The 26,083-nt window shown below is 42.7% G+C and overlaps 1 protein-coding gene across 5 annotated transcripts in view; it reads right to left on the reverse strand.

Annotated features, from left to right (window-relative positions):
- Positions 1-2,238: 2,238 nt before the first annotated feature.
- CSNK2A1 (casein kinase 2 alpha 1) overlaps positions 2,239-26,083 on the reverse strand; it is a 34,478-nt gene continuing 10,633 nt past the window's right edge. For 2 of the 5 annotated variants that reach the window (XM_037915627.2, XM_037915626.2), the window contains 12 exons: positions 16,003-16,214; positions 14,419-14,530; positions 13,156-13,257; positions 12,622-12,672; positions 11,368-11,427; positions 10,302-10,385; positions 9,472-9,582; positions 8,428-8,529; positions 6,790-6,890; positions 5,687-5,835; positions 4,107-4,193; positions 2,239-3,554 (listed from right to left, as the gene is read on the reverse strand). In XM_037915627.2, the coding sequence (XP_037771555.1) occupies positions 3,439-3,554; positions 4,107-4,193; positions 5,687-5,835; positions 6,790-6,890; positions 8,428-8,529; positions 9,472-9,582; positions 10,302-10,385; positions 11,368-11,427; positions 12,622-12,672; positions 13,156-13,257; positions 14,419-14,530; positions 16,003-16,103 (1,176 nt within the window). In that variant the 5' untranslated portion in view covers positions 16,104-16,214 and the 3' untranslated portion in view covers positions 2,239-3,438. Of the gene's footprint in view, positions 3,555-4,106; positions 4,194-5,686; positions 5,836-6,789; positions 6,891-8,427; positions 8,530-9,471; positions 9,583-10,301; positions 10,386-11,367; positions 11,428-12,621; positions 12,673-13,155; positions 13,258-14,418; positions 14,531-16,002; positions 16,215-21,486; positions 21,535-26,083 lie in introns of all 5 variants that reach the window. The other 3 variants (XM_037915628.2, XM_043527544.1, XM_043527543.1) reach the window with 2 other exon arrangements.

The following is a 26,083-nucleotide window of genomic DNA, read 5'->3' on the forward strand; positions in this document are numbered from 1 at the left end:
TTTAGCAGCAGAGCAGTAGTTTAGGCCAGGAATTAAATACCAGATCACCAGAAGCTCAACATTTGCTTTGCAAGACATAGATCCCTTTTCAGTTAACTACATATCCTCCTTCATCGCATTGCTTGTGTTCCTGAAGTTTCATTCCATGGATTAAGAGGAAGGGCTCCACACACTCCTAACTGCAGAATTTGAGAGTCTCTGCCTTAATCCAGCTCAAATTGCAGGGGCAATTTGGGTGCAAATATAATTACTCAAATTAGCCCCACTCTCCTACACAAAATCTAATACTTTTGAAGACCAACATAAGGTTTTTAGTGACCACAAATGACCAGGACATTTGTTTTCATCCTTCATCCAAGTGACAGTGTTGCCACCAATAGTGTGTCCCTAATCGCCACAGAGACTGACTCAGAGGAAAGAACGCACCCGCCAAGTCAACACCACTTCCTGCAGCACCTAGATGCTTTTTGGAGGCCTCCATCCAAGTTCTGACAAGCCAGGACCTGCTTGCTTGTGTGAGCCTGGAAAAACCAAGGAGCAAAGTGGTATGGGTACAGAAGATAAAAAAGTACTGTATGAGCAGGGCACAAGTTTCTGCAGCATTAGAATGGATACAATTACATTTCATCTTTATTTCCTTTTATGGAGGACACCAATATAATTTGTGTAAAATCAAAGCAATTTAGTATGCATGTGTAACTAGCTGCAGGTTACTGTATTGCTCACTCTGTGGGGATGTTTTTGTTTCAATGTTTTTATTAAAAAAAATTAAAGACCTCCATGGCACAACTTCTTCCCAGCATGGTTAGGTTTAGTTATAACAATTACAATACAATTACAACCAATTAATCAAGAGAAAAGAAAGTCTAACTTCAACAAAAAAAGGGCCACTTCAAACAAGATAAAAAAACCTTTAAAAAAAAGACCTTGAAGGTTAGTTGCCAACAGGACTAATATATTGGCATTTGATTTCCTGCCATCTAACACAATGCAGAGACACGAGTAGTGCTGAGAAACAAGTGTTCCAATACAAGGTATACAGATGAGGTAATTTACAACACAGAAGTTGTTACAATCTGTAAACCCTTGCCCTCCCATCACCACTTGGACACACTATCCCAGTCTGTTTAGTTGCATGCTTGTGCAGTGAGTCTGATGTAGCATTTTATATAAAGAGCTTGTGTCACTTCCAGAACGGAGTCCTTCCGTTCTCATCTTGTTTTCTTGCTTTCTTTTGCAAGGCTTAATGGGCACGAGAACCATCAGCTTTTTGTGGTTTCCTTATTATACAGCCTTATCTACAATGATGCTCACTTAGCTAGGAAGGAGCCAAATATTTTGATTTACAGTCCTTCCTCATTTACAAAAAAATAAATTGGTTAAGTGTCCTGCGTAGCTCCCAACCTAGTGCAAACAAACCACAAGTTATATCTTTGCCATACTTGGTGCTTTTAGCTACTGCACATCAAGGAAACAGTCAACATGGTCTGATTTTCACATCGTTCTAGGATATAAAAAGATTAAGTACAATAAATTTCCACTGGATGACATCATGGAGAAGAAAGCTACCCTGGTGTGCATTAAAAATTCATCTCCCATTTAGGTGATCCTAATGTAAAGGGGGCTATGGGTTCCATGCTGGCCAGTTTCTCTCAATTTAATCCAGCCCATGCACTCAACTGCCTTACTTTGCAGCATTAATTGAAGCACTAAGGAAATAATGGTTGAAACCCCCCACAAAAAATTAAAGTGGTAGATGCTTATAGAACAAGCAGGGGTGAAATGCCAAGGCTTCAGGACTTGTTGCAAGAACTAGAAGAGTACTCAATGCCCAGAACAAGCAGCTGATGCAATGGCATTAAAACGAGGATCCAGAAGTGATGGGTGCCATTGTGCTTAAAGTTTCTCTCTCCAGTGGAGCACCTGACAAGCTTAAGTGGTTTGATTTCAGTGAACAGCAATGCACAAAAAGCTGGGAATTGTTTCCCTACCACAAATCCCAGCATGGCTGAGAAACAAAAGGAATTCTATGGCAAAAGATCCTTATCCCAGGAGATACTTTGGCTTGTGATGCTTCTATAAGGCTTCTCTGCACTGCTCACTAAAACAGATCATACAAAGGTGCATATGAATAGGAAAGCAGCTCCCTCAATACGTGCAGGCCTGCAGGCCACTCCTGTGTAAAAGTGTGCGACACCAACCCAGTGAGACCTCTACACAGGGAACTTAAATCTAACCTTGATAAATAAAACCAAATGTTTATTTACACCAAAGAATTCCAACAGTGGATCTTTCACATATGAAGGACAAAGTATATATACACAGCAAAGGGTAGCAAGGCTGTAACAAGGGTGCTTTGTCATCAATAGTAATATCTGTCCACAATTACAGGTCTACCATTTCAGTTTAAGTTAGTCTACTCGCTCCCTCCTCTCCGTGCATATTTACAAGACTGTGAGGTAACCAGTATTCTCACCACATGGCACATGAGGGCGGGGCTGGTGGGGGATGACTCAATATGTGACTTGGTGCAGTCTGATTTTCCAGCTTTAAGTAGCCACCATTTTGAAATCTGTATAAACAATTTAAAAAAAACAATATACGCAGTAACAAATTAATTCCAGAATTCCAAGCCAAGGGATTGGCCGGAAGAACCTTATGTTGAAAAGGTACTGATTATAGCTTACCCTACTGGAGCACCTTCAACAGGAGATGGCAAGAACGTCAACTGGATCGGTAACTTTATGCTTTAAGACTAAAATTACATGCAAGGGAGAGAGTCAGCGCTCTGGTTAGCTCCTAGGGAGACATGATTCATACAGGACAGAATAGGGTTTTAGGCCTTATCTGCACTTATTTCTTAGAAGTTTTTACCATCTCTACAAACTGAAGTTGTCTCCTTAATGTACCCCAGTTGAGTCATATGCAGAATATGGTGTTAAAGTGACTGGTACTTTAAGAATTCCCCTCCCACTGCCTTGTGAAGACTTGGTCTGGTAGACTCCAGAGAAAAGCACAAGGCAATCCCCCCAAAGTGTGAGCTGGTGGTGGAGTAATGGTGGGACTGTGAAGAGAAGAGATTTCCAGCAGGATACAACGGCCTGGAAATGTAGTTGGTTCATCTTTGTTCTCAAGTGATGAGGAGTTTGGGAAAAAAATTGTCCGAGAAATATTCCATCTGCAGTATTTTCAGGGATTCCCCTGAGTTACGAAAAGTTCAAGTAAAAAAAAAAGAAAAAAAAAATCAGCCTATAATAATTTTTTTATATAATGACTGAACTACTATAAATCCACAAGCAACTGTTCAGACACGGAGCCTCCGAAGTGTTCCATCCCCTCCCTTCCCCTGCCGGGTGCAAGCTGCATCCTGGGGAGAGGTAGAGGGGGAACCTCTTCCCCACCTTACTCAGCTCAGGCATTTGGAGACAAAACCCATCACTACTGCTGAGCTCCTGCAGCAGCTGGAACCGGCATCCCCAGAGTATTGGTGGCAGAAATCACGGGTGAGCCCGCTAGAGGTCCAAGGGGTGAAGGTGTTGGCACTGAAGAGATCCCTGAAACAAGACAATTCAGCATGAATTAGAGCGAGGATGGCACATCATACCTGAGGCAACCCAACATGCTTCTAAAGGCCAGCTACTTTGGGAGGCCACTTTAGTGGGAGCGTAACAAAATGCAACTACATTCTAAAGAACAAGATGTGACCAAAGAGGTTTCACTGGCCTCTGAACAATCACCACTGGTCTCAAATGGTGTGGGGAGAATCACGTTTGTACACGTCTGCTTTTGGGAGCGGACACGTGACTCTGGATAACTACTATCCTCCCATCTCGACATCTTTCAAACCGGCCCCAAAGGCATTCAGAGCAACAGAACACTTCCCTGTGAAACAAGCAGGGACTACGGCAGGTTAAGTTAGTGAAGCCATCCCAATCTTTCCTCCTATTTCATCCCCAACTCCTTTGTAGCCTCCTTACGTAGGCCATACCCTGTACCTGACAGCTAGCGGCACTGCCTGCAGAATTCACTAGTCCTGATTGCTTTCCTCACCTCCCATCTAGCTATTGTACAGGAAGTTTTACAGCATTTACCAAGAAGGAACTGACCTGACATCATACTGGCGCTGCTGACAGGAGTGCTGCCACCTGGCATGCTGGATGAACCCATCCGAGCCTGGTCCTTCACAATGGGATCTAAGAACAACATACGAAGGGTTAGGTTTTGTTCTGCCAGACAGCATCTCAGAAGCACAAGACCTGCATGATGGAAAATGTATTTGCACTGCTACCTGCTGTATAAGTATGCACTACTAAGCATTCTTATATGAAGTGTCAAATTCCGCCCTCTGGTACACAGAAGCAAGTCCCACGGACTTTGGTAGGAGACGCGCACAGGTGTAAGAGGGTTGCATTTGATCACTGACAAGCTGCACTAATGCAGCACTCTAGTCTCAGTGGGTGTGCTTGACATGATAAAAAGCAGCTGAGGGAAATGCATCCAAAGTTAGTCTGGGAAGGAAAGACGACTTCTAATAAAATTGATCTTTGAAAGTGAGTTTAGTGGATCAGAGATTTATCCCAAATTAACAGATAATTTCTAAATACAACCCTAAATTGTTCAGTGTATTGAGGGTTTAACACAATACTATAACTTCAGGGTGACAATTGCTTTTTAGGTCTTTATCTTCCATAAAAAGCCTCTTTCATTAACTGCCCCTTTTCTTCCCAGCTGCAGACAGACAGTGCCACACCCATGGCTGATAATAAAAGACCCAGAGCCCTGCTTCTGCAGCAGCAGCACAAGGAACCATAAATGTTTCCCTGGTTGCTGCTGACTACAGCTGAGCAAATCTTGAAACCATTTTTCTGCAGATACTTGTTCATATTTGGAATGAAATTCTCTTCAGCTCTTTCTAGAAGTCTTTTGCATTCGCTCTTCATGAAAGTTCTAACACTCAAGCTTCACAATTGCCAAGAACCAAGAAAATCAATTTTTTAGCTATAACATTTGCCAAAAACAGTTGTGTATTAAGGTGCAAAATTTTCATTGTAGACCGTGTTGGTTAATTGTATGAGTCAATCAGCGTCCAAGAAAACAATGTGACTAGCGTTACTCAATAAATAATCAGATTTAACATTGTTGCAACTATTCACGAAAAATCCTCGGACCAAGAATTATTTGTGGAAGAAATCGCAAATAGGTTTGAACAAATGTGTGAGAATTTTACCATACTATCAAACAAAATATAGGCAAAAACTAAAACAAGATACTCATTCAGTTGCACATTAATCAACAAAATGGGATGAGATACTATTCATCTGGTTTTATTAAAAGACAGGCAATAGATAAACAATTGCAGCACAGATGTCTAATTATCACCAACGCAGCACCACTAAGTGTCTTCATTAACATGGCAGCTGATTGAGTGGCTTGACAGTACCATATACCACAACTCATTCTCCCTCCTGGGAGTGCCTTCCCTTCCCAGCAGGGCAAATCCAGGCTGGCTTAGGTGGTAATGGACTACCCCATCTACCACAGTCAGAGGCAAACACTCTCTCAGCTGCTATGCAAGTATCTGGAGAGACAAGGTTCAGTTTACAGCCGCTTGCCCCGTCTCCATCATCATTAACCAACAGAACTAGCAGCTCAAACAGTAGCAAAACATGAGACTGTTTATACGTACAGAAGTAGGGGTGTTCCATGGCTTCTCTTGCTGTGAGTCGTGACTGGTGATCATACCGCAGCAATTTGTCTAAGAAATCCAGAGCTTCTGGGCTCACCAAGTGTTGGTTCTCACTGTGAACAAAGCGCTCCCATCGCTTACGGGAGTGCCTGTAGAGTTAGGAAAGTCAGATGAGCGGAGTCTGCAACACCCCTGCTGAATATGGCTTTTCCTTTTCAAACAAGGATTGCTGGCCAGGTGTATGCCACAAGAGATACCATCACTATTCAGTGTGGCAGCAAATATGATCAAAACTGTACTGTAGATTATAAAGTTGAAGTACACCATGCCACCGCTCGGTGGCATAGTAGTCAATGTGACTTCTTACAGCACTCTGATTCAGGCTGTGAAATTAACTCCCAGCCCACACTTCGGGCTGGTCTACACTACGGAGAGATCGATCTAAGTTACGCAACTTCAGCTATGTGAATAATGTAGCTGAAGTCAACGTACTTAGATCTACTTAGTGCGGTGTGTCGACGGGAGATGCTCTCCCATCGATTCCCCTTGCATTTCTTGTTAAGGTGGAGTACCGGAGTTGACGATAGAGCAATCGGTGGTCAATTTATCGCGTCTATACTAGACACGATAAATTGACCCCTGCTGGATCGATTGCTGCCCATTGATCCATCCGGTAGTGTAGACAAGCCCTCTCTCCCTACTCCACCTCCCTTAAGGTAGTTTTGGTGGATGTCACCACTGAAAATGATCACTGTACTAGAAAAATCTACCTCCTCCTAAGCAGTGATTGATTTGCTATAACAAAGTCAATGGCTACCTCATCAAATTCCCCTAGTCACTAACTCCAACTGTACATTTATTGCCTACAAGATCTCTCAGAATCTGTCAGCACCTGTCCTCAGCCACATCTGCAGAGAGAAGATTCTTTTCAAGGCAGCACTGCTCTACTGGATTGATATCACATAAGAACCAGGTTAGTTTTAGGAGCCCTGCAGCTGCTTTCTTCCCTAGACAGTGGTCTGTGTCTAGACAAAGCGCTGCTGCCAGGGCATCAGTCTACCTGCTCAACGATTTTGGGTAGATCTGAAAGGTTCCTGGCTCACCTGCCCAAGATGTCATTGAAGCGTGGATCCAGCTCAATGTTGTATTTGTCGATGTAGTCATATAGATCTTCTGTCCCCAGCACCTTGGCTATCCTGACCAACTGGTATCAAACAACAAAAGATAAACCACTATGAAGGGGGAAGGATGTGATACAACCATCATGAAAGTAACACAGTATATCCCCTTATGAGCACTGAAGTGCTATTCCAGAACACAGAATCCATGTTCAGGGGTGATCTTGTGGCTCCTACTCCCAGACTGCACAGGTCTGCAAATACTGCAAACATACCCGTACCGATATTCGGGTCTTCTTGTCAGTCATGGCAGTCTATTAGAGGAGGGCATGCAATATTCTAATTCAATTTGTAGAGGAAAAGCCCCAAAATAGCAACTGTGTGTGAAGGCAAGAATGAAACCGGGTAAAAAGCAGAAGCCCCAGAATGAGCCACTGAAGGGCAATGCACTATCTTAGAGGGCTCTGGAATGAAGGTCTGAACAAGAAGGCCAACATTCTTTAACTTCTCATATCAGTTTAGGCACCTGATCCACCCACAGCTCCAATGGATTTAAGGGCTTAATTTTAGACATGTTCCATTTGAAAGTTTTGACCCATGGTCCTAGAACCTATATAATTCTGGTGCATAAGTACCCAAAGAGGATAAATAAAGAACTTGGTGTGAAGTCAGTCACTTTATTGAATAAGAGAAACCATGAAGATACTGGGTAAGTCTGAGAGCAAGACTGAAGATGGTAGCAGGAAGGGCTTTTCATATAATGACAGGTTTCAGAGTAACAGCCGTGTTAGTCTGTATTCGCAAAAAGAAAAGGAGTACTTGTGGCACCTTAGAGACTAACCATGCACATTGTAGGGAGAGTGGTCACTTTGGATAAGCTATTACCAGCAGGAGAGTGAGTTTGTGTGTGTGTGTTTTTTTGGAAAGGGGGGAGGGAGGGTGAGAGAACCTGGATTTGTGCAGGAAATGGCCCACCTTGATTATCATACACATTGTAAAGAGAGTGGTCACTTTGAATGGGCTATTACCAGCAGGAGAGTGAGTTTGTGTGGGGGGGGGGGCGGAGGGTGAGAAAACCTGGATTTGTGCTGGAAATGGCCCAACTTGATGATCACTTTAGATAAGCTATTACCAGCAGGAGAGTGGGGTGGGAGGAGGTATTGTTTCATGGTGTCTGTGTATATAATGTCTTCTGCAGTTTCCACAGTATGCATCCGATGAAGTGAGCTGTAGCTCACGAAAGCTCATGCTCAAATAAATTGGTTAGTCTCTAAGGTGCCACAAGTACTCCTTTTCTTTTTTCATATAATGTTACTTGTCCATGCTGTTGTTCTGAAACACCTGAAACACACTGTCTACTAGGCTAAATAGAACCATTGCTCTTGATGAGCACAAATATCTTCAGATACACCTGCTGAGACAGGGCTCAACTGAGGTACTGTTCCTGCTATCCATACATTTCCACTGAATCAGCAGATAAATGTTACACATTGAATAGAGACTAAAACATGGCTTCAGATTGAGAAAAATAGTGATGATAAATGCTAATTCTTCAGCCCCTTGTGATGGCTGGAAATGCAAACTAGAAACCTGGACCATGGGGATTGTACCTGCCAAACTCACCTGATCATAATTGTCATGGCCATGGAAAAATGGCTCCTTTCGGAAGATCATACTGGCCAACATGCAACCCAAGCTCCACATATCCAGACTATAGTCATACATCTGAAAAAAGAAAAGACATGATTCACTCCTTCTGGCAAGCTAACTTAAGTGACTCCAATGCTAAAGAGTGTTGTCCAAATGATATATAGGCCAGATGACGTTGGGAATAAAGAATGAAACATGCTAACACAATACGATCCTAGAAAACCTTGTTTGGCTCTAAAATTCTAGTTGCTCAAACTGGGCTCTGGGAACGTAAAAGAACAGTGGCAGATGTCCTCAGCTCCATCTTTCTATCTGGATGGAACTGCAGCCCTCACACGCCTTGTTACATTCACTGGAGGTAGATATTATGGAACTGATCAATTGGCAGGTCGTGTTGCCAGAGAAGTAATGTGGGGCAAGCAAGAAAGAATAGAAACAGGTTGTTTCTCCCCTAGGAAAAACTGGCAGCTGAGAAGCTGGCTTGGTCCTGAACCAGAACAGAATCTGGGAGTGCTGGGCCCCTTGGTCAGTCAGTAACATCTTTCCATCCCCAGCACTCAGTTTGTAACCCTTCACAATGGAAACAGCATGTCGTTAAAATGAACTACAGCAATAACCTCTCTTTTTAGGATTTTAATGGCTCCATTCAGTAATTTATACCATACATTTAGTTACCCTGAGTGTAAACATGGGTCCAGTTCAATGCTTTGTATGCTCTTCCTTAGTACAAGGCTGGTCCCCTTATCTTCCCTTGCTTCTGAAATCAAGGAAGCAGGCCTTTAAGTTGTTTGGCTCTTCTCTAGAGCCTCTTAGAAACATTTGTCTCTCCAGTACACTGATGCTGAATGCCCTCTGCTGCTTTTTTTCTGCATTGGAGGACAGGTCCTCCAAGGTTCTTGAATTCTGTCAAGTCTTCAGATGTTCTAATTCCTTAGTCTCCTACTCTGGTATGGTATTGGGCTTCTGTATAAGCCAAAGTTAAGCAACTTTGGTCTGAACCTCCCTTGTGATTCTTACCTGATAATCTACAAGGAGTTCAGGTCCTTTGAAGTATCGGGAAGCCACTCTGACATTGTACTCCTGGCCAGGATGATAGAATTCAGCCAGACCCCAGTCTATTAGCCTCAGCTAGAAATGGAAGAGGAAGAGGTAAGAAGGCCTGGTCTGGGCCTTGGCTCTCCAAATGACTCTAGACACCATGTCTCAGAAAATTTTAATTTGGTGAAATTTTAGAGTAATATTGGGTCTTTTTAATCAGCTAGAAGTGAGATAATGAACATTTGTCTAAACTCGACATCACTACCCGTCTGTCTTTGTGCTGGAAATACTTAAACCCCACCACACACTTGAGACTATTTGAGCAAGCCAGAGCATTGTATTTCAGTTCCAAGATCTAACGTAGCGGCAAGGAAACATTTCTTAGCACAAGCTGCTTCTGTCTGAGTTAACAGGGTAGGAATGTCTCATTAAAGATCAGTTTTTGAGGGACAAAGGAACCACATTATAGTCACTAGCATAGCTAGACTTGCAAGTAAAAGCAGTGGCCACATTCCAACCACACATAGGAATCACATGTACATGTAATCACCCCGAGTTGTACATGTTACAGTATGAACTACAACACATGAGGAAGAGCCGTCACTTAAACAGTTGTAATTCTGTATAAAGTTTAACTGTAGCTATTTAGTTAAAGGCTTTTTACAGATTTTCATTTTAAATTTATTCACATGGAAAAGCTGCCACTTTGAGCCTTGATTTCTGGCAGCATCACAGCACAGCGATGGCATGATGGAGGTGCTGTAGATCTGAAGAAAAAAGTGAAACCCACCCAGCATTCTGCTCCTTACCTTTCTGTGCTCATGGTCAATCATGACGTTGTGGGGTTTGACATCTCTGTGCATGATTCCCATGCTATGACAGTAATCCAAAGCCTATATATAGAACAGAGGAAAGGAAGAAGTCATTCAACACAGGTTAGCAGCTTTCTTTTGCACCCACTCTGACCAAAGCAGGGGTCACAAAGGAACTCCACCATTTTGTGTTCCTTGAGATCTACTCCCTTGACAAGGCTCCCATGCATAGGAAAGGAGGAAGCTGTATGAGAAGGGATTCCAAAAATAGATAACTGCCCTACTTCCGACAGATTTATGAACCGAACCATTTGTAAAGTTAATACTGGTTACAGGACTAATGTCTGAGATACAGTTTTCTTCAAATGCAGCAGATGGGGAAGCGTTTTCATGCATACCCCAATCTCACCACACAGCAGACCTATGTTCTACTCAGACTCATACTAAAAAGAAAACCTATAGAACATGCTTTTCAATACCTTCTCCCCAGGAGTAGGCCCATCAACATGTTTTGGGGAGAGCAATGCTTCTAGCTTCACCTCAGATGCCTCCTAATGTAAGTGGAATTTCAATAACATCCATAAAAGCAGAGCTATAAGGCACCATGGACCAAACAGGTCTAGCGTCCTTCACACTCTGATGAAAGGGGGAAAAAAAGGACACCCCCAATATGCATAAGAAAGGGGATTTTGTGCTGCAAATGCACTCAGTTCACAGACTATATTAAGGCAGGAAGCCAGCAGCTTCCGGTCCAAGTTTTCCCCTTTTGCAGGCTGTACACAAATCTGATTAGTATTTCTACTTGTCTCAGTGTACCCAAAAACTCAAAGGCAGCACCAGTCTATACCCAGCAGGGCTAGAATATGTGGGAACAAGACAGGCCAGTTCCTGTAAACTTGATATCAGCCCTCATTTCTGTCATTCAGAGACCTGATCCTTCTCCCACCTGCATTTGTTTTCTATCACTGACTAGTCACGCCAACCACTGTAGGACTGTATCGGGGCAAATCCCAGATCCACACAAAACTGATAAAAATCAATGAACTGGAGATCGTCCACTTACCTTCAAAATCTCATACATGTAGAATCTAATATCATAGTCTGTTAATGTCTGGTACAATTGCTGTGGGAGACAAAGACATCACTTCAGTGTTAACACAGCAGGAAATCACATCCATGCCAATACAGAACAAAACAACCAGGTTCCCTGCAGCTCTGTTTTTCCAACTGCATTGATGGTGGTAGCAACATTTCCTCAATCCACCAGCCATCCAGCACTGCCCCCTTCCTCACATAATTCAGCTGTATTGTTCACCTCCAATTCTGGCCAATGTAAAGCTCACTTCCAAGGAGTACAGTTCTAATTCCATTTCCCACAGACACCCTCAACCCTCCAATGCAGTGTCATAAAAAGCAGTGGCTTGCAGGCTGGCTCTCAGAAGCTGAAGATTTCTGCAGAATTAAGACAACTATTCCAGATGGTGTTAACAAATGAATAGCCATAATGGGTCAGACCAATTGTCCATCTAGGCCAGTATCCTGTCTTCCGACAGTGGTGAGTGCTAAATGCTTCAGAGGGAATAAACAGACGATGGCAAGTATTGACTGATCCATCCCCGTCGTACAGTCCCAGCTTCTGGCAGTCAGGGGTTTAGAGACACCCAGAGCATGGGTTTCATTATTGACCATCTTCTTCAATACCCATTGATGGACCTATCCTCCATGAACCTATCTAAATCTTTTTGGAACCCAGTTAACTTTTGACCTTCACAAAGTCCCCTGGCAACAAGTTCCACGGGATGACTGTGCGTTGTGTCAAGAAGTACTTCCTTTATGTTTGTTTTAAACGTGCTGCTTATTAATTTCTTTGGGCGACCCCTGGTTCTTGTGTTATGTGAAGGGGTAAATAACTCCAGAAGTAGGCCAAAAGAGTTCACAGCAAGCAGCACTTAACTCTCTCTCCACAGAACTGAAGCCACAGAAACATGCATTTTCACATTTCAAAATTGGGAAGAGACCAATGAATGTTCAGGAGATTCACCTGATGTACAAGAAGTGTTTAACAGAATGGGACTTGGGATCAGGATTCCTGGGTTCTATTCAGTGCTCTACTACTGAGTCATTATGAATGAGCAAGTTACAAACCTCTGCCCCAGGATTAGCCATCTTTAATGTCAGGATAACATGTCAGAAGGAAACAGCTATTGAATTACCTGCCCAAGACCCCGGTACTAGTCCCTCTCCATAAATAAAAGTTAAGGGAGGTGGCTTTCAAATGGAAAAGAACACAATTACAAGCAGAAAACTCAAACTGTACCTTAAAGTCTGTGTTGTTTACATGTTCAAAAACCAAAGCAGGGGTCCGGGACTAGGAAGAGAGAAAAGTATTTAGCTATGTTAAATCTTTGATAAGCAATCTTTGTAAACAGTTATGAATGAACCTGGTGATTTTCTATGATTATGACTAAAATCCCTTTCCTCTGGACAATTTACATGCTTCAGTTGTTTTCCGGTATTGACAAAGAGATGGCAGAGCTGAAGCCATCACTACTTTGCATTGGCCCTGTGTTTGCAGAATGAATTCACACATTTCAGTCCAGTCTTACTACCCCTTAGTCAAGAAGGGTAAGGGCTGGTTTACACTGAAAACTTACATCGGCACAGGGCACAGCTGTGCGTGGGGTGGGGGTAGGGGGCGGCTCTGAAAGAAGCTAAACTGATTAGAAAGCTGATCCGATTAAGCAATTTAAAGACAGGATTTAAGAGCGGAGGGGAAAGCGGAGTGAGGACAGGTCAACACTGAAGTCAAACCCAGCAATTTGAGCACCATCTCTAAGCCATTTATACTCACCACAGGGTCTTTTACTATATCTGCAAGGGTGATTATATTGGGACCACCTCGCAAGTTCTCCAAGATCTTGATTTCACGCTTGATTTTCTTCTTTTTTACTGGCTGAAAGAAAAAAACCCAAAGCATTGGTAAAATAAAATATTCCAGCGAGTAAGACTAATGGAAAAGCTTCAGCTCAGCAGCTGTCTCTCTCTTAAAAGTGGCTGTTAGAGCTCTTATGGAATTAGGTTAAAAAGCCAAACTTTCCAGTTTCATTATCTGATTTTGCATGCATTAGAAGGAGGGGAGTCTCAAACATTTGTGATACCAAACCATCTCTCCTTCCACTCTCAGTTGTACAAGCACCTGATGAGAGCAACAGCTAAAGCCACTCATTACCTGGAAAGGTAGCCAAAAATACAAAATGATTCCAATACTATGCATATGATCAGACAGCTGGAAATGAGAAGTAGCACCATGTGAACAGCAAGCTCTGAGTGGAACACCAGCAATACAACCAGTTTGAGAAACACTGGATTACAACAGTTCACCAATTCAGACTGTAAAATGCATGTTCCAGTGCTAGTGACCTTTTATTAGCCAGAGACAACATGCCAGAGTCTTGAGCCTACCTCCTGAATCTGCATTTTAGATGTAAATCTTAACTATGGAGACATTCTGTAGAGCAGAAAAGCAATGCTCTAAGGTTAGCAGTCACTAAAGTTTAGCTAATCCGTGGCCTTAAAGAGGAACAATTCCAGCTTGACTCTTGAGTGTTTTGCCTCTCTGTTCGTAACGGAAAAATAGCCAGAGTGCTCATGGGGGAGGGAGCTCATGGCTTCCACAGGCAAGAGAATTTTCTAATCATCCCTTTGGTGTCAACAAATTAAGAGCTCAGCTCTAAAAGCTAATGTCTGGTGTACTGGCATTGATCTCACAGAAAACCTAGTTTCCTAATGCAGTGGGGAGAAAGCCATGGCAGCACACCGTGATACAGAGCAGCACCTTGGAAGGATGGAGAGGCACAGAAGCGGATGCTGCTAGAAGAAGCAATTTCCGATAGACAGATTTGACATGGTAAGCAAGCATGGGGCTTGCCCGGATGGACTGCGAATAGTGCTGAGTTACAGGAAACTCCAAGGGGTTCCAAGTGCCACTGAGTGACATTTCCCACAACAGAATTATTTCAGGAGGCTCAGATGTTCTATACCAAAGTGCTGCACTTTATATCCACCTAAACACCCCAGGGACAGATTTCCATCTTCCACACAGTCCCTTGCTCACCTTGAGGATTTTAACTACTACTTTTTCATTATTTGTGATGTTGATGGCTTCAAACACTTCGCTGTATTTGCCCCGGCCTAATTTCCGAACTAGTTGGTAGTCATCTTGATTTCTGTGGAGAGAGAAAGGCACAGAGTCCCAAAGAGCTCAGTCAGTCCTTTTTCATTCACAAAATTGTCCCTCTACAAACATCAGCTCTCTGCCTTGTCTTCTATATAAGCTAGGTAGAATGGCTGACTGGACTCCTCTTTCTAAAATAAAAGATCAAAGACTGGTAGAGAAATGTGGAACCTCACCTTTCCACCTCAATACAAATCCAACCCAGGTGAGTAATGACGAAGAGTAGCTGCCTTTCGATAACTGCCTATTTGTAATGACCTGGTCTCCATGTAGTTCCTCCTCAACACGAGTTCATCACAAAAAAAACCACCTTCAGACCTGGAGACCTTGAAGCATTCTCAGTAAGAGAGGTCAAGGACTGAAGGGGCCATGTAGACAGTTACCCTCACACACACAGAGGTGACCCCTCCTGTTCAGGGCTGAAGAACATTGGGAGAGGAGTGTAGGAAACCTTTCATTGTCATTGCCTGTTTTGCACCTTTTCTTGGATAGGGGATTTATTTCCTGGGCTGTCACAAGAACCAAGTTCACTTGAACTGATCAGTTTCCCCTCCAACAAGCGAGGAAATAAGCCTCGTACCCAATCTTTTCCATGAGTGAAGGGCTGGGAAAAATGGTGTGTTTCAATTGAGACCACCCCAATACGTTTGTTCGGTCCTTCCAGCATAGACTTGATGTGTATGACTTCCATGCACATCACAAAATCAAATATAGACTGTTAACATCAATTAAAATTACTAAGGGAGACAGTGCTATAAAACCTGTTTAAAATGGACTGAGTCTGGGACACTGCTTATGCTCAGAAGACAACGTATATTTCAGAGTCAGGCACAGGAAGGGCCTACACAGCTGAGACACTGCTATATCAGAGCAGAAATGCTGCAATATCAGCTAGCACCAATGCGGTCTTAATCTTGGGAGGTTTCAGTTCTAAGCTCAATTTAAACACTCCATTCCTTTGAATGAAAGGTACAAAACTTCTCCAGAGCCTTGAAGAGAGCTGAGCAATGAGACTGTTACAAAGTGATAGATACAGAGACACTTAAAAAAAAGTCTATTACGTAAGTCCCTTCAATTGTCACCCAGTTTACAGAGGTACCTTGACACCTTTTCAAATTATTCACCCAAGCCTAAGATCTTAGTTTCTCCATCACCACTGAAAAGCAACTAGACTAAAGGAAGGAGGGGGCTGCTCAAAGTTTTCTTATACTGCAGTGGTTTTAAAATAATGACACAAGAAAATCTTTTAGACACCGTGAAGGGGCACTGTGCTATTTCTACAATTGATGGTAACAAAGTTTACAACCCTAACGTACACCATTCACACTAGAATACTGGCAAAACGCAAGAAAAACCTTAAGCATTATAGAAGCTCAAACTGATAGCTTCCCACACACCACCCAGCCAGATCCAACAAGGATCAACCCCCACCCAGCACAGTCAATACGAAGTGCAGACACTTACCCCCATTCAACAACATGTGACTCATAGTCCCAGTACTCTCGGGGTCTGTGTGTATTTACATCAGTGTAAACTCTGGCCCTGCTTGGCACGGGTCCTGACATGTCGGACAGCTTGCTGGGTGGAGTTATATTAGGTGTTTAGAGTTCTGATAGCCTCCGATCTCGAAGCCGGACACAGGGTGAAGGCCTTGGATGGGCCTTTGGTTTTTCCAACTACAGAAACAAAATGAACAAAGGTTAAAATCTCAAGATAATATTAAAATGTTTAAGTTAATCATTAAAAGCTGTCCAGCAGAACTGGAAACTGGCCATGTGCCTGAAACCATTCCTCAGGGCTTGAAAAATAGTATTTGCTTGCTCATCCTGAGTAAGTGGGAAGGAGCACTACCCCATGAATTTTGGCAGATTCAAAATTTCACTTTAAAAAAAAAAGTTCTCTAACTTTCATAGTTGCAAATTGGAATCAATGCAGTGTGGTCTCAATCTGCAGACAGACTCCTAGTTCAACCATATTCTGAAAGCAACACAACATCCAACTTCTTAACCCTCCAGTACAGAAACAATGCTCAAAGTCACCGTATGTTGAAGGGCCCAATCTACTATATCCACATTACAAGATGACATATGATGCTGCATAATACAGGGGGATGATGGGCAGATTGACACGTTTTCTGGAGTAGACTTTTTATAAAAACAATATCAATATTTTGTATTTAAATATTTCAATCTTTACTTATAATCGTGTGTGTCTAAGAACTATAAATGCATCAGGGCAAAAGTAGCCTATGATTTCATTACTCTGTAGTGCATCAAATATGCATGAAAGAAGAGGCTTAAACATTTATTTTCATTCTCCCTTGTCCCTATGCTTGCTTTTTATTAAACTCAAGCCCAAGAGTTTCAAACCGATTCCAGAAAATTAGTTTTCCATCTACAGCCAACATACCAGGGAAAACTGTAAAAAAGTAAAGTTTAGAAATGAAAGGCCTTTGCGGTGTCGAGAAACACTTTCTTGCTTTGGCCTCTGCCAATGGCCCAAGACATTGGCATTCAGAACAGAGATCCACAAAGAGGTCTTCTGTGGATGGGGCATTTCAAAGTGGTGAGAGACTTTCCCAGCATATATTTAGTAAATAGTGTCTCGTCTTATCGCAGCTATTGAGAGTACAACCACTCAACCAAGAGCAGACAACCCTTGCCCAAAGGGATCCCTACCCTAATTTAAAATAGTTTGCTACTGATTTTTCCACATCCAACAAATCCTAAGTCTGCAAAAAGCAAAGAAAAAAGGCACAGAACGTCAAGACGTGTGCACATTTCACTGATCATTCAACACACTTTTATACTATCTAGAGTGAGAACTCAGGGCAGAGATTGTCGCTTTTTTTTTTTTACACCTCTAAAGCATCTAGAACACTGTGGATGCTATGTTAATGAACAAAAATATTGATGCTTAGTGTCCCAGCCAACAATCCTGCAGTAAAACAAATCCTTCTCTACTGGTCCCCAGTGCTTGTCATCTGTAATTTACCCCATCTCATCCACAGAGAACAGACATAAATCCAAGCATTTTATCTAGGCTAACATGCAGAAGCTGTGCTTTTATGACCACATATATTCATTTGGTGGAATGAAAGGAATCACTGGCCCTGAGTCACTGCTGTGGCTTCTCCATGCCACTTAAGAAATTAGCTAGTACCTAGATAAACAACTTCTCTCCCATTATGTATTTAGATAAAGGTTAGTCACCTCCATAAGACCTCCCATAACTTGCGTAAAAAACCCTTGAAATTTGCTTCAGAGCAAGGATCCTTCTTCCGTAACTAAGCAGGAAAGTTCATACTGACCACAAATCTCTTTGAAAAGGCTTGTGTCAAACAGAAATAACCAGACTTTTTAATATAGCTTACTTACTCTCTCAAGAAATGAAAGTCTAAGTTTAGTAGATTCAAAACAGGTCTAGGATCTCAAATGCAACCTAACAGCAACAAAGTTACTGAAGTCAACCGAACACTCCTTTGAATATTTTTGTGGTGTAAAACTTTTCCAACTTCCTCTTGTTCTGAGAAATAGCAGAGAAGGGTCTATGCTCATATTCTTCTCCCAACACCGACACCCTCTACACACAAAAGCCAGCTTTGACACATTAACTTAAGATCAAACAAGACAGTAACAACAGCCAGTCTCTTGGTCCTCATACTTTTAAGGGCTCGGCATGTACCTTAGGGCTCGCCTACACACAAAAGTTGAACTGCTTTAACTTTACTGGTATAGTTAAAGCAGGACACCCCCAGTGTGCATGTTGTTATATCAGTGTAAAAGTGCTTATACGTGTAGAGCTATTCCCATGTGGGAACAGGAATAAGCTACACCTGTATAAAACGCTTTTATACTGACGTAACTGTGTCCATACTAAGTGTTGCATTGGTAAAAAAGCCGCACCTAGTTGACAGGTTTCAAAGTAGTACTCCAGTACAAGAACTGTGTAGACATGGCCTTAGTAAGACTGATCATTGTGAGACATCCAGAGTTTCAAGCATTGGTTTGAAACTATTCTCAATAGCTTGTGACTCATCACCAGGGCCTGCTGCATTAACCAGGGGAAATTCTACAGGCAGAGGAAAATAATTTTGATCATTTGACCATAAAAAGTTAAGACTTCAAATCTGATTGTCCTACACGAAGCTGTGGTCTCACATTCAAATGAAAACGAAGTACCACGGCCACTGTGATTGTCTAATGACACTGCTCTGCATCTTGCTTATTAGGAGTATTGTAAACAGTTTATCATTTTCTTGTTTTTAGTGTGACTCTCACTGAGTGTTCAGTTAAGCTTTGCCCTTGCTTTAATGTAAATTAAATGCCACTGTCATAACCAGACAGAACAGACTAACTTCAATTCCAAGGAAAAATTTTAATATTTAAATATTATGGGTAACTTCCATCTAGTCTGAAATCTAGACCTGAACACATAACATAACTAGTCTACTCCTCCACAAGGGCCGCCTATTATTGTTAAATGCTCATGCAATGGTCTCAGCCCGGAGCGCTTAAAATATCACCTAAAACTGGGCTGGGGATCACGGTTGACTACTCTGATCCTCAGGCAAAATGGAATTGTCCATTGTAAGGGTAAAGCTCATTTGTGCAGAAGACAACTCTCTCAGGAGCTGGTCCAATATAGTGGAATGAACTTCAGCACCACCTAACCCTCCACAAACCTCACCACCTTTTGCTCCAAATGCAAGGCATACTTTAAACTTGCCTTTGGTAATACAAACACAGCAAAGTGTACATATAATCCATTAAAAAATCCCATACAATATCTCCTTGGTAGGAGGAAGGGAGAAAGTCATGCAGGAGAGATACTAGTCACATTGCTGAATGCACTTTTGGAAAGCGCATAGCTCCTATGGTATTGAGCATATTATACAAACCTAAAGAGACTAGAGTCATAACGACTTCTAGAACGGATACCAGTGCTCATGATCTCATATTAGTATCCATAAATTGAGAATAGCTATCTCACAAGGTTGTTGTGAAGCTCATTTAGAGACCATAAAGCACCTACAGCTCCTCAGATGGAAGGCTCTATAGAAGTGACTAGTATTTATATTGCACCACGGATGTGCATAATAGGACACTCACCCTTGAGAGTCATAATAAGTGAATCCTGGGGTTTGCAATCTTACATTTCTTCCCTCCTAAAGAGGGAGATATTTCCTGTATCCTTGCATATCCTCACCCCTTCAACTTAAGGGGCAGCACACTTGTTTAAATGAGAGGTTCTCAAACTGGGGGTTGTGACCCCTCAGGGGGCTGGGAGGTTATTACATAGGGGTCATGAGCCGTCAGCCTCCACCCCGAAACACTCTCACACAGCAGGCCTCTGAGTGCAAGTGGTCACCAATACAAAAGTTTGAGAACCACCAGTTTAAATGGCTCCAAATAAAGATCTTTGCTAGCTTTAGAAGACAGTTTTGGAAAAGACGACAGCTGTATTTCAGAATGGTCCACAAAAATCTCCCCCAAACAAACAAACCCTTACAAGTGTTCTATTTAGATTGTACAGTCAAGGGTAGGGGTTGTGTCTTCCTTTGTGTGGAAGGCACCTAGATCACAGTGGGCACAATCTAAATAATTCAACCATGTATGTGCTGCACTTTACACCTTGCTGCCTTACAAAAAACCACAGGCCTCTATTAATATTTTGTAGTCTAAGTAATAGCTCCACTGGTCAATTAGCGACCTATAAAAAAAAGGGAACAAAGAATACCTGAGAAATTACAGGTCTGTCAGCCTAACTTTGATACTTGGAAAGACACTGGAACAAATTATTAAACAATCAATTTGTAAACACCTAGAGGATAACAGGGTGGTAAGGAATAGCCAACATGGATTTGTCAAGAACAAATCATGCCAAACCAACCTAATTTTCTTCTTTGACCGGGCTGGGAACAGAGCCCTAAGCACAGGGCCAGGAGCTGGGGATGGGACCGGGACCAGGGCCAGGAGCTGAGCGGTGCTCCCTCCCTGCCCACCGCGGGTCCCAGCCGCACATCCCCTGAATGTTCCTCAGCGCCCCCCTAGGGGGCACAGTCCATAGATTGGGGACCTCTGGCCTAGTGGATGGGAAGGAGCAGATGATGTGATATCTTGATTTTAGTAAGGCTTTTGACACAGTCCCACATGACAGTCTCAAACCACCTAGAAAACGTGATCTACATGAAGTAACTATAAGTTGGGTGCAAAACTGGTTGAAAGACCATATTCAAAAAGTAGTTATCAATGGTTTGCTGGCAAACAGGGAGGGTTTATCTAATGGAGGCCCACAAGAGTCAGTACTAGTCAATATTTTTATGAATGACTCAGATAATGGAATGGATATATGCTTATAAAATAGGTGGATGACACCAAAAGGGGAAGAGCTGCTATCATTTTGCAGGACAAGATTAGAATTCAAGACAACCGCGACAAATTGGAGAACTTGTCTGAAATCAACAAGGTGAAATTCAATAGAGAAGTGCAAAGTACTACACTTAGAAGGGAAGACTCAAATACATAAATGGAATAATTGGCTAGGTGGCAGTCCTGCTGAAGAGGATCGGGGGGGATAGTAGTGGATCACAAATTGAATATGAGTCAATACTATGATGCAGCTGTGAAAAAGGCTAATATTTTGGACTGTATTAATAGGAATGTCATATGTTAGATACCGAAGGTAACTGTCCCACTCTACTCAGCACTGGAAAGGCCTCAGCTGGAGAAATGTCCAGTTCTGGCTGCCACACTTTAGGAAAAAAGTTGATAAATTGGAAAGAGTCCAGAGAAGTGCAACAAAAATGATGAAAGGTTGAGAAAACCTGACCTATGAAGAAAGGGTAAAAAACTGGACATGTTTAGTCTTGAGAAAAGAAGACTGAGGGGAGCTCTGATGAGAGTCTTCAAACACGTGAAGGGCTGTTATAAAGAAGATGGTGATCACCTGTACTCCGTGACCACTGAAGGTAGGACAAGCAGTAATCAGCTCAATCTGCAATAAGGGAGATTTAGGTTAGATATTAGGAAAAACTTTTAAACTGTAAGGATAGTTATGCACTAGAACAGGTTACAAAGGAAATTGTGGAAGCCCTATCATCATTGAAGGTTTTTAAGAACAGGTTAGACAAACTCCTGTCAGGGATGACCTAGGTATACTTGGTTCTGCCTAAGCACAGGAAGCTGAACTACATAACCTCTTGAGAGCCATTCCAGCTCTACATTTCTATGGCTTTACCAACAAGCCTTGCACAGCACCCTGAAGCATGCTAAATTTAGGTTGTGCCACACAACCAGAGGGACAAGTCCCTGAGGTATAAACCCTCCACTAAGCACATTTCATCCCCTGCCCTTAATAGATGACAAGCCAACGGCAGGAAGCAATTTACTGGCTCATAATCCGTATGTAAGGACAAAGGGAGAGGTAATTTCTCAGGTGACCAGAATCTGAGACTCTTTTGGACTTTGTAGAATGTAACCAACATCTTGAGGTATAACAAGCAAGTAGAATCTGTTCTCTGCACTGGTTAGGTCCTCGTAGTGGCTCATATCTATGGCCCTACCAAATTCATGGACATGAAAAACAGGTCACGGACTGTGAAATCTGGTCTCCCGCCTCATGAAATCTGGTCTTGTGTGCTTTTACCCCATACTATACATATCTAATGGGGAAGACCAGCATTTCTCAGACCAGGGGTCCTGACCCAAAAGGGAGTTGCAGCGGGGGTCGCAAGGTTACTTTAGGGGGGTTGCGGTATTACCACCCTTACTTCTGTGCTGCCTTCAGAGCTGGACGGCGGGAGAGTGGCGGCTGTTGACTGGGCACCCAGCTCTGAAGGCAGCGCCCCGCCAGCAGCAGCATAGAAGTAAGGGTGGCAATACCGTACCATGCCACCCTTACTTCTGCGTTGCTGCCTTCAGAGCTGGGTGGCCGGAGAGTGGCAGGTGCTGACTAGAGGCCCAGCTCTGCAGGAAGCAAGGCAAAGGTAAGGGTGGCAATACTCCACCAGGCCATCCTTACTTCTGTGCTGCTGCTGGCAGCAGTTCTGCCTTCAGAGCTGGGATCCCGGCCAGCTGCCGCGCTCCAGCTGCCCAGCTCCGAAGGCAGCGCCACCGCCAGCAGCAGTGCAGAAGTAAGGGTAGCAATATTGCAAACCCCCCCCTACAATAACCTTGTGACCCCCACACACATCCTTTTTGGGTCAAGACCCCTACAATTACAACACTGTGAAATTTCATATTTAAATAGCTGAAATCATGAAATTTATGATTTTTAAAATCCTATGACCATGAAATTGACCAGAATGGACCCTGAATTTGGTAGGGCCCTACTCATATCATGGGCTGCAGCATTTTGCAGTAACTGACACATGCAGGTGCTTTTTAAGTGTAACTTCAAGTAGAAGTCATTGTGATAATGCAGCCTCAAGGTTACAAAGGTGTGCATCCTCATGACAGTCTGAATCAGAGATATGATTGAAGCCTCCAATAAAATGTAGACTAAAGACTCATTTACTGGTGCATTTCAGAGCAGCTCAGAGGAGTGGGCCGGGAGCACCAACTGAAAATCTCTAGGAGGAGAGAGTATTATGCCTTTGCAACACACTAATATTACTGTAGAAAACCATGCAGCAATCATCTAAGGCCTAAGGCCATGAGTGTGGTTCTGCATGACTTACACAACTAGAAATTAGGAGTGCAGATAGATGGAAAAGCCCCTGAAGTGTAATTATACACTGCAAGAATCCACAAGTTTACTAAAATGCACTTAGTATACTGCAATCCATTAGGATCGTACATTTCAAGTCAAAACTTTCATTTTTATTCATTTCCTGACTCTGCTCCCTCCCAGCAGAGTGACAGTGACTTTCAATTTAAGCAACTAAAGAGCTAAAGTTAGAAACCTAGCTGGTTGGATGCAGAGACCAGGCAAGACTAATTTGCAATGTTTCAGCTGGTTAATTTTCTAATTTGAGATTATTTATATTATCCAAGTGCCTACTGTGAACCCCACTGTGCTCGGCATTGTACAAACAGAACAAAAAGACAGTCTCTCCCAAAGAATTTACAATCCAAGTACAAGACAAGACAGATGGAGACAGACAGATTTGGGGTGGGGTGGGGGAAGAGACAAGGAAACAATGAGAAAATATCGGTCAGCATGATATGCAGTGGTCTCAACACACCAGCAATCTAGCCATTGTCAAGTTTTGTAGGTATAACAGCAAAGGAGAGTTTTCTAGTAATACTCTGTAGAACTAGCTGATTCTAGGCTAGTCTAAACTGACTTGGCTGTTTTAGTTTGAACACTTACAAGGATTTAAATATCAATAAGAATTCTAGCGTGCTCCATCTGATCTAGCTTCTTCTAGAAGACCAATTTAATCATTTTGTTGAAAAAAAGTGAGTCTCAGTAGTCAACAACAGGACAAATTTCACAGTAGATGGCTTCCTAAGTCATGTAGTTATAGCCTGACACAGGATGTACAGTATGAAAACTCCTCCGAAAAGGCACCTCAGAAAACCACCACCCACTGGAGCTTCCCCAACAATTCCACAAAAACTTCAGGGACTAGAAGGATAAATATGTATTTACCTCCACAGTTCTATATGAGGAAGAACGAGAGAAATGACAGTAGTGGTAATTTTTGGTTTTAAAGTAAATGTAACATTACATGTAACATAATGTAATCTTTCTCCATTTCCTTTAAAACCAAAAGTGATCAGCACTGTCAATTCTCTCATCCCTTTCAATAAGAAATGTGTTGGAGGGAGGGGGGGGTGTTTAATGCAAGAGGGCAAAATAAGATGATTTAAATTCCCGGCCAAAACGTACTGATACCAACACGGCTAGGCAGTGTGGTAGGCAGGAACATGCAAAATACAGTTCAGCCCATAGCTGAGAGGAAGAAAAGCTGCACTATGGACAACTCAAACAGCTGAGCTGTACCTAGGTCAAATGAGTGCAATGAACTGATTACAAAACCACAGTTACACTTGTAGTGTGGAAAGAGCCTATATGTAGCATGTGACTTGTTTATTTCTGCATGAACACTATCATCTCCACTCCCTGCTTCCATCATTTATGCTCTCAGATCTGGGTGGACACTTCCCTTCAAACCAAACAGCAATGAAGCCAACAAAATGTTCAGTATGTCAAACAACAAAAAAGATGGGAAAAAGCACAAGACAGAACAGAGGCCCCTGTCCACACTATTTCTGACCTGTGATTTTGTAACAGATTAAAAGGCATTGTCCAAGTGTTTACAAGCAATAAAGTAAAGTTTGTTTCCACACAGCAAATTTCTAGCCTTCACAATATTGTTTGTGCATCTGCACATACCAAACTGCCTGACAATACCTGTTCATTGAGGGAAAATTTCGAGAGCTATCCTAGTGAATCTCCAGAGGCTAGAGTACATGGAGGAAATGCAATGTGGCATCAAGAAGAGTGCATTGTTCCATGTCCAGCATGTCTTATTGCACACAGAGCGAGGAGAAAGAAGGAATCACCAAACTAGTCATATAAATGTGTTGGGTGGAAGGGGTGGGGAGAGACTGGGTTGTGTCCACATTGCAAAATACAGTTGTGTGCTGAGCTGGTTACAGGAAGGCAATCATGTGCCAGAGCCAACCATGCCAGTTAACTGATTCAATACAAGCTGTAGCATGAACAGGGCCTAAAAGCAACAATGGTCACTGCTCCTGGTTGCAACAGGTATTTGATTGCCCTAATCTTCAGCAGAAGCACATGTAATACTGAAAACAGTGCACTTTTTATCAGAAAGGCAGACACAAGGAGACAAGTGCCAACAGCTGGATTACTCTAATCTACAGTTCACATTACTATCCTCACCAGATACTAAAACAAAATTGTTATCCTGCCCACAGAAACAAAAAGCATCCTGGGGCACTAAGCACTACAAAGCAAGGAAGCCAAGTACCATAGTACTTGAGGCCCGTAGTAATGCAGTACAGCTCTGAAGAAATCTCAGCACCTCCTCTTAAGTGGTGGATGTAACCAATAATTTCTAAAGACTTGGAGAGGGCTCACTTCTACCACAAACATGGTTTAAGTGAGAATCACAGTTTTGGGTTTCTAGTCAATGCTATACTGGAGATCAGACAAAATGGGGCTAAAAGAGGGGTGAAGGAGGAAAAAAGTCTGGCTTTAGAAAGATTAAAGATTGTTCAATACTAAGGATTTGTCTACATGGGGAAACTGACCAGCATGGCTATAGCAGGATAATTCAGAAAAATTCTGGAACAGCTGTAACTCCCAGGTGTGAACACTACTCTGGAACCTGCTATAGCAGCAGCTCTCAAACTATAGGTTGGGACCCCGTTTTAACGGGGTCGCAAAAACTAGTGTTAGACTTGCTGGCACCCGGGGCCAAAGCCCGAACCCAACGGCTTCAGCCCTGGGTGGTGGGGCTCAGGTTACAGGCCTCCAGCCTGGGGCTGAAGCTCTTGGGCTTCGTCTTTGGCCCCCCACCTGGGGCAGTGGGGCTTGGGCAGGCTTAGGTTTCGGCCCCCATTCCTGG

The sequence above is a fragment of the Chelonia mydas genome, chromosome 13 (genome assembly GCF_015237465.2).
Source record: "Chelonia mydas isolate rCheMyd1 chromosome 13, rCheMyd1.pri.v2, whole genome shotgun sequence".
Classification (NCBI taxonomy): Eukaryota; Metazoa; Chordata; order Testudines; family Cheloniidae; genus Chelonia; species Chelonia mydas.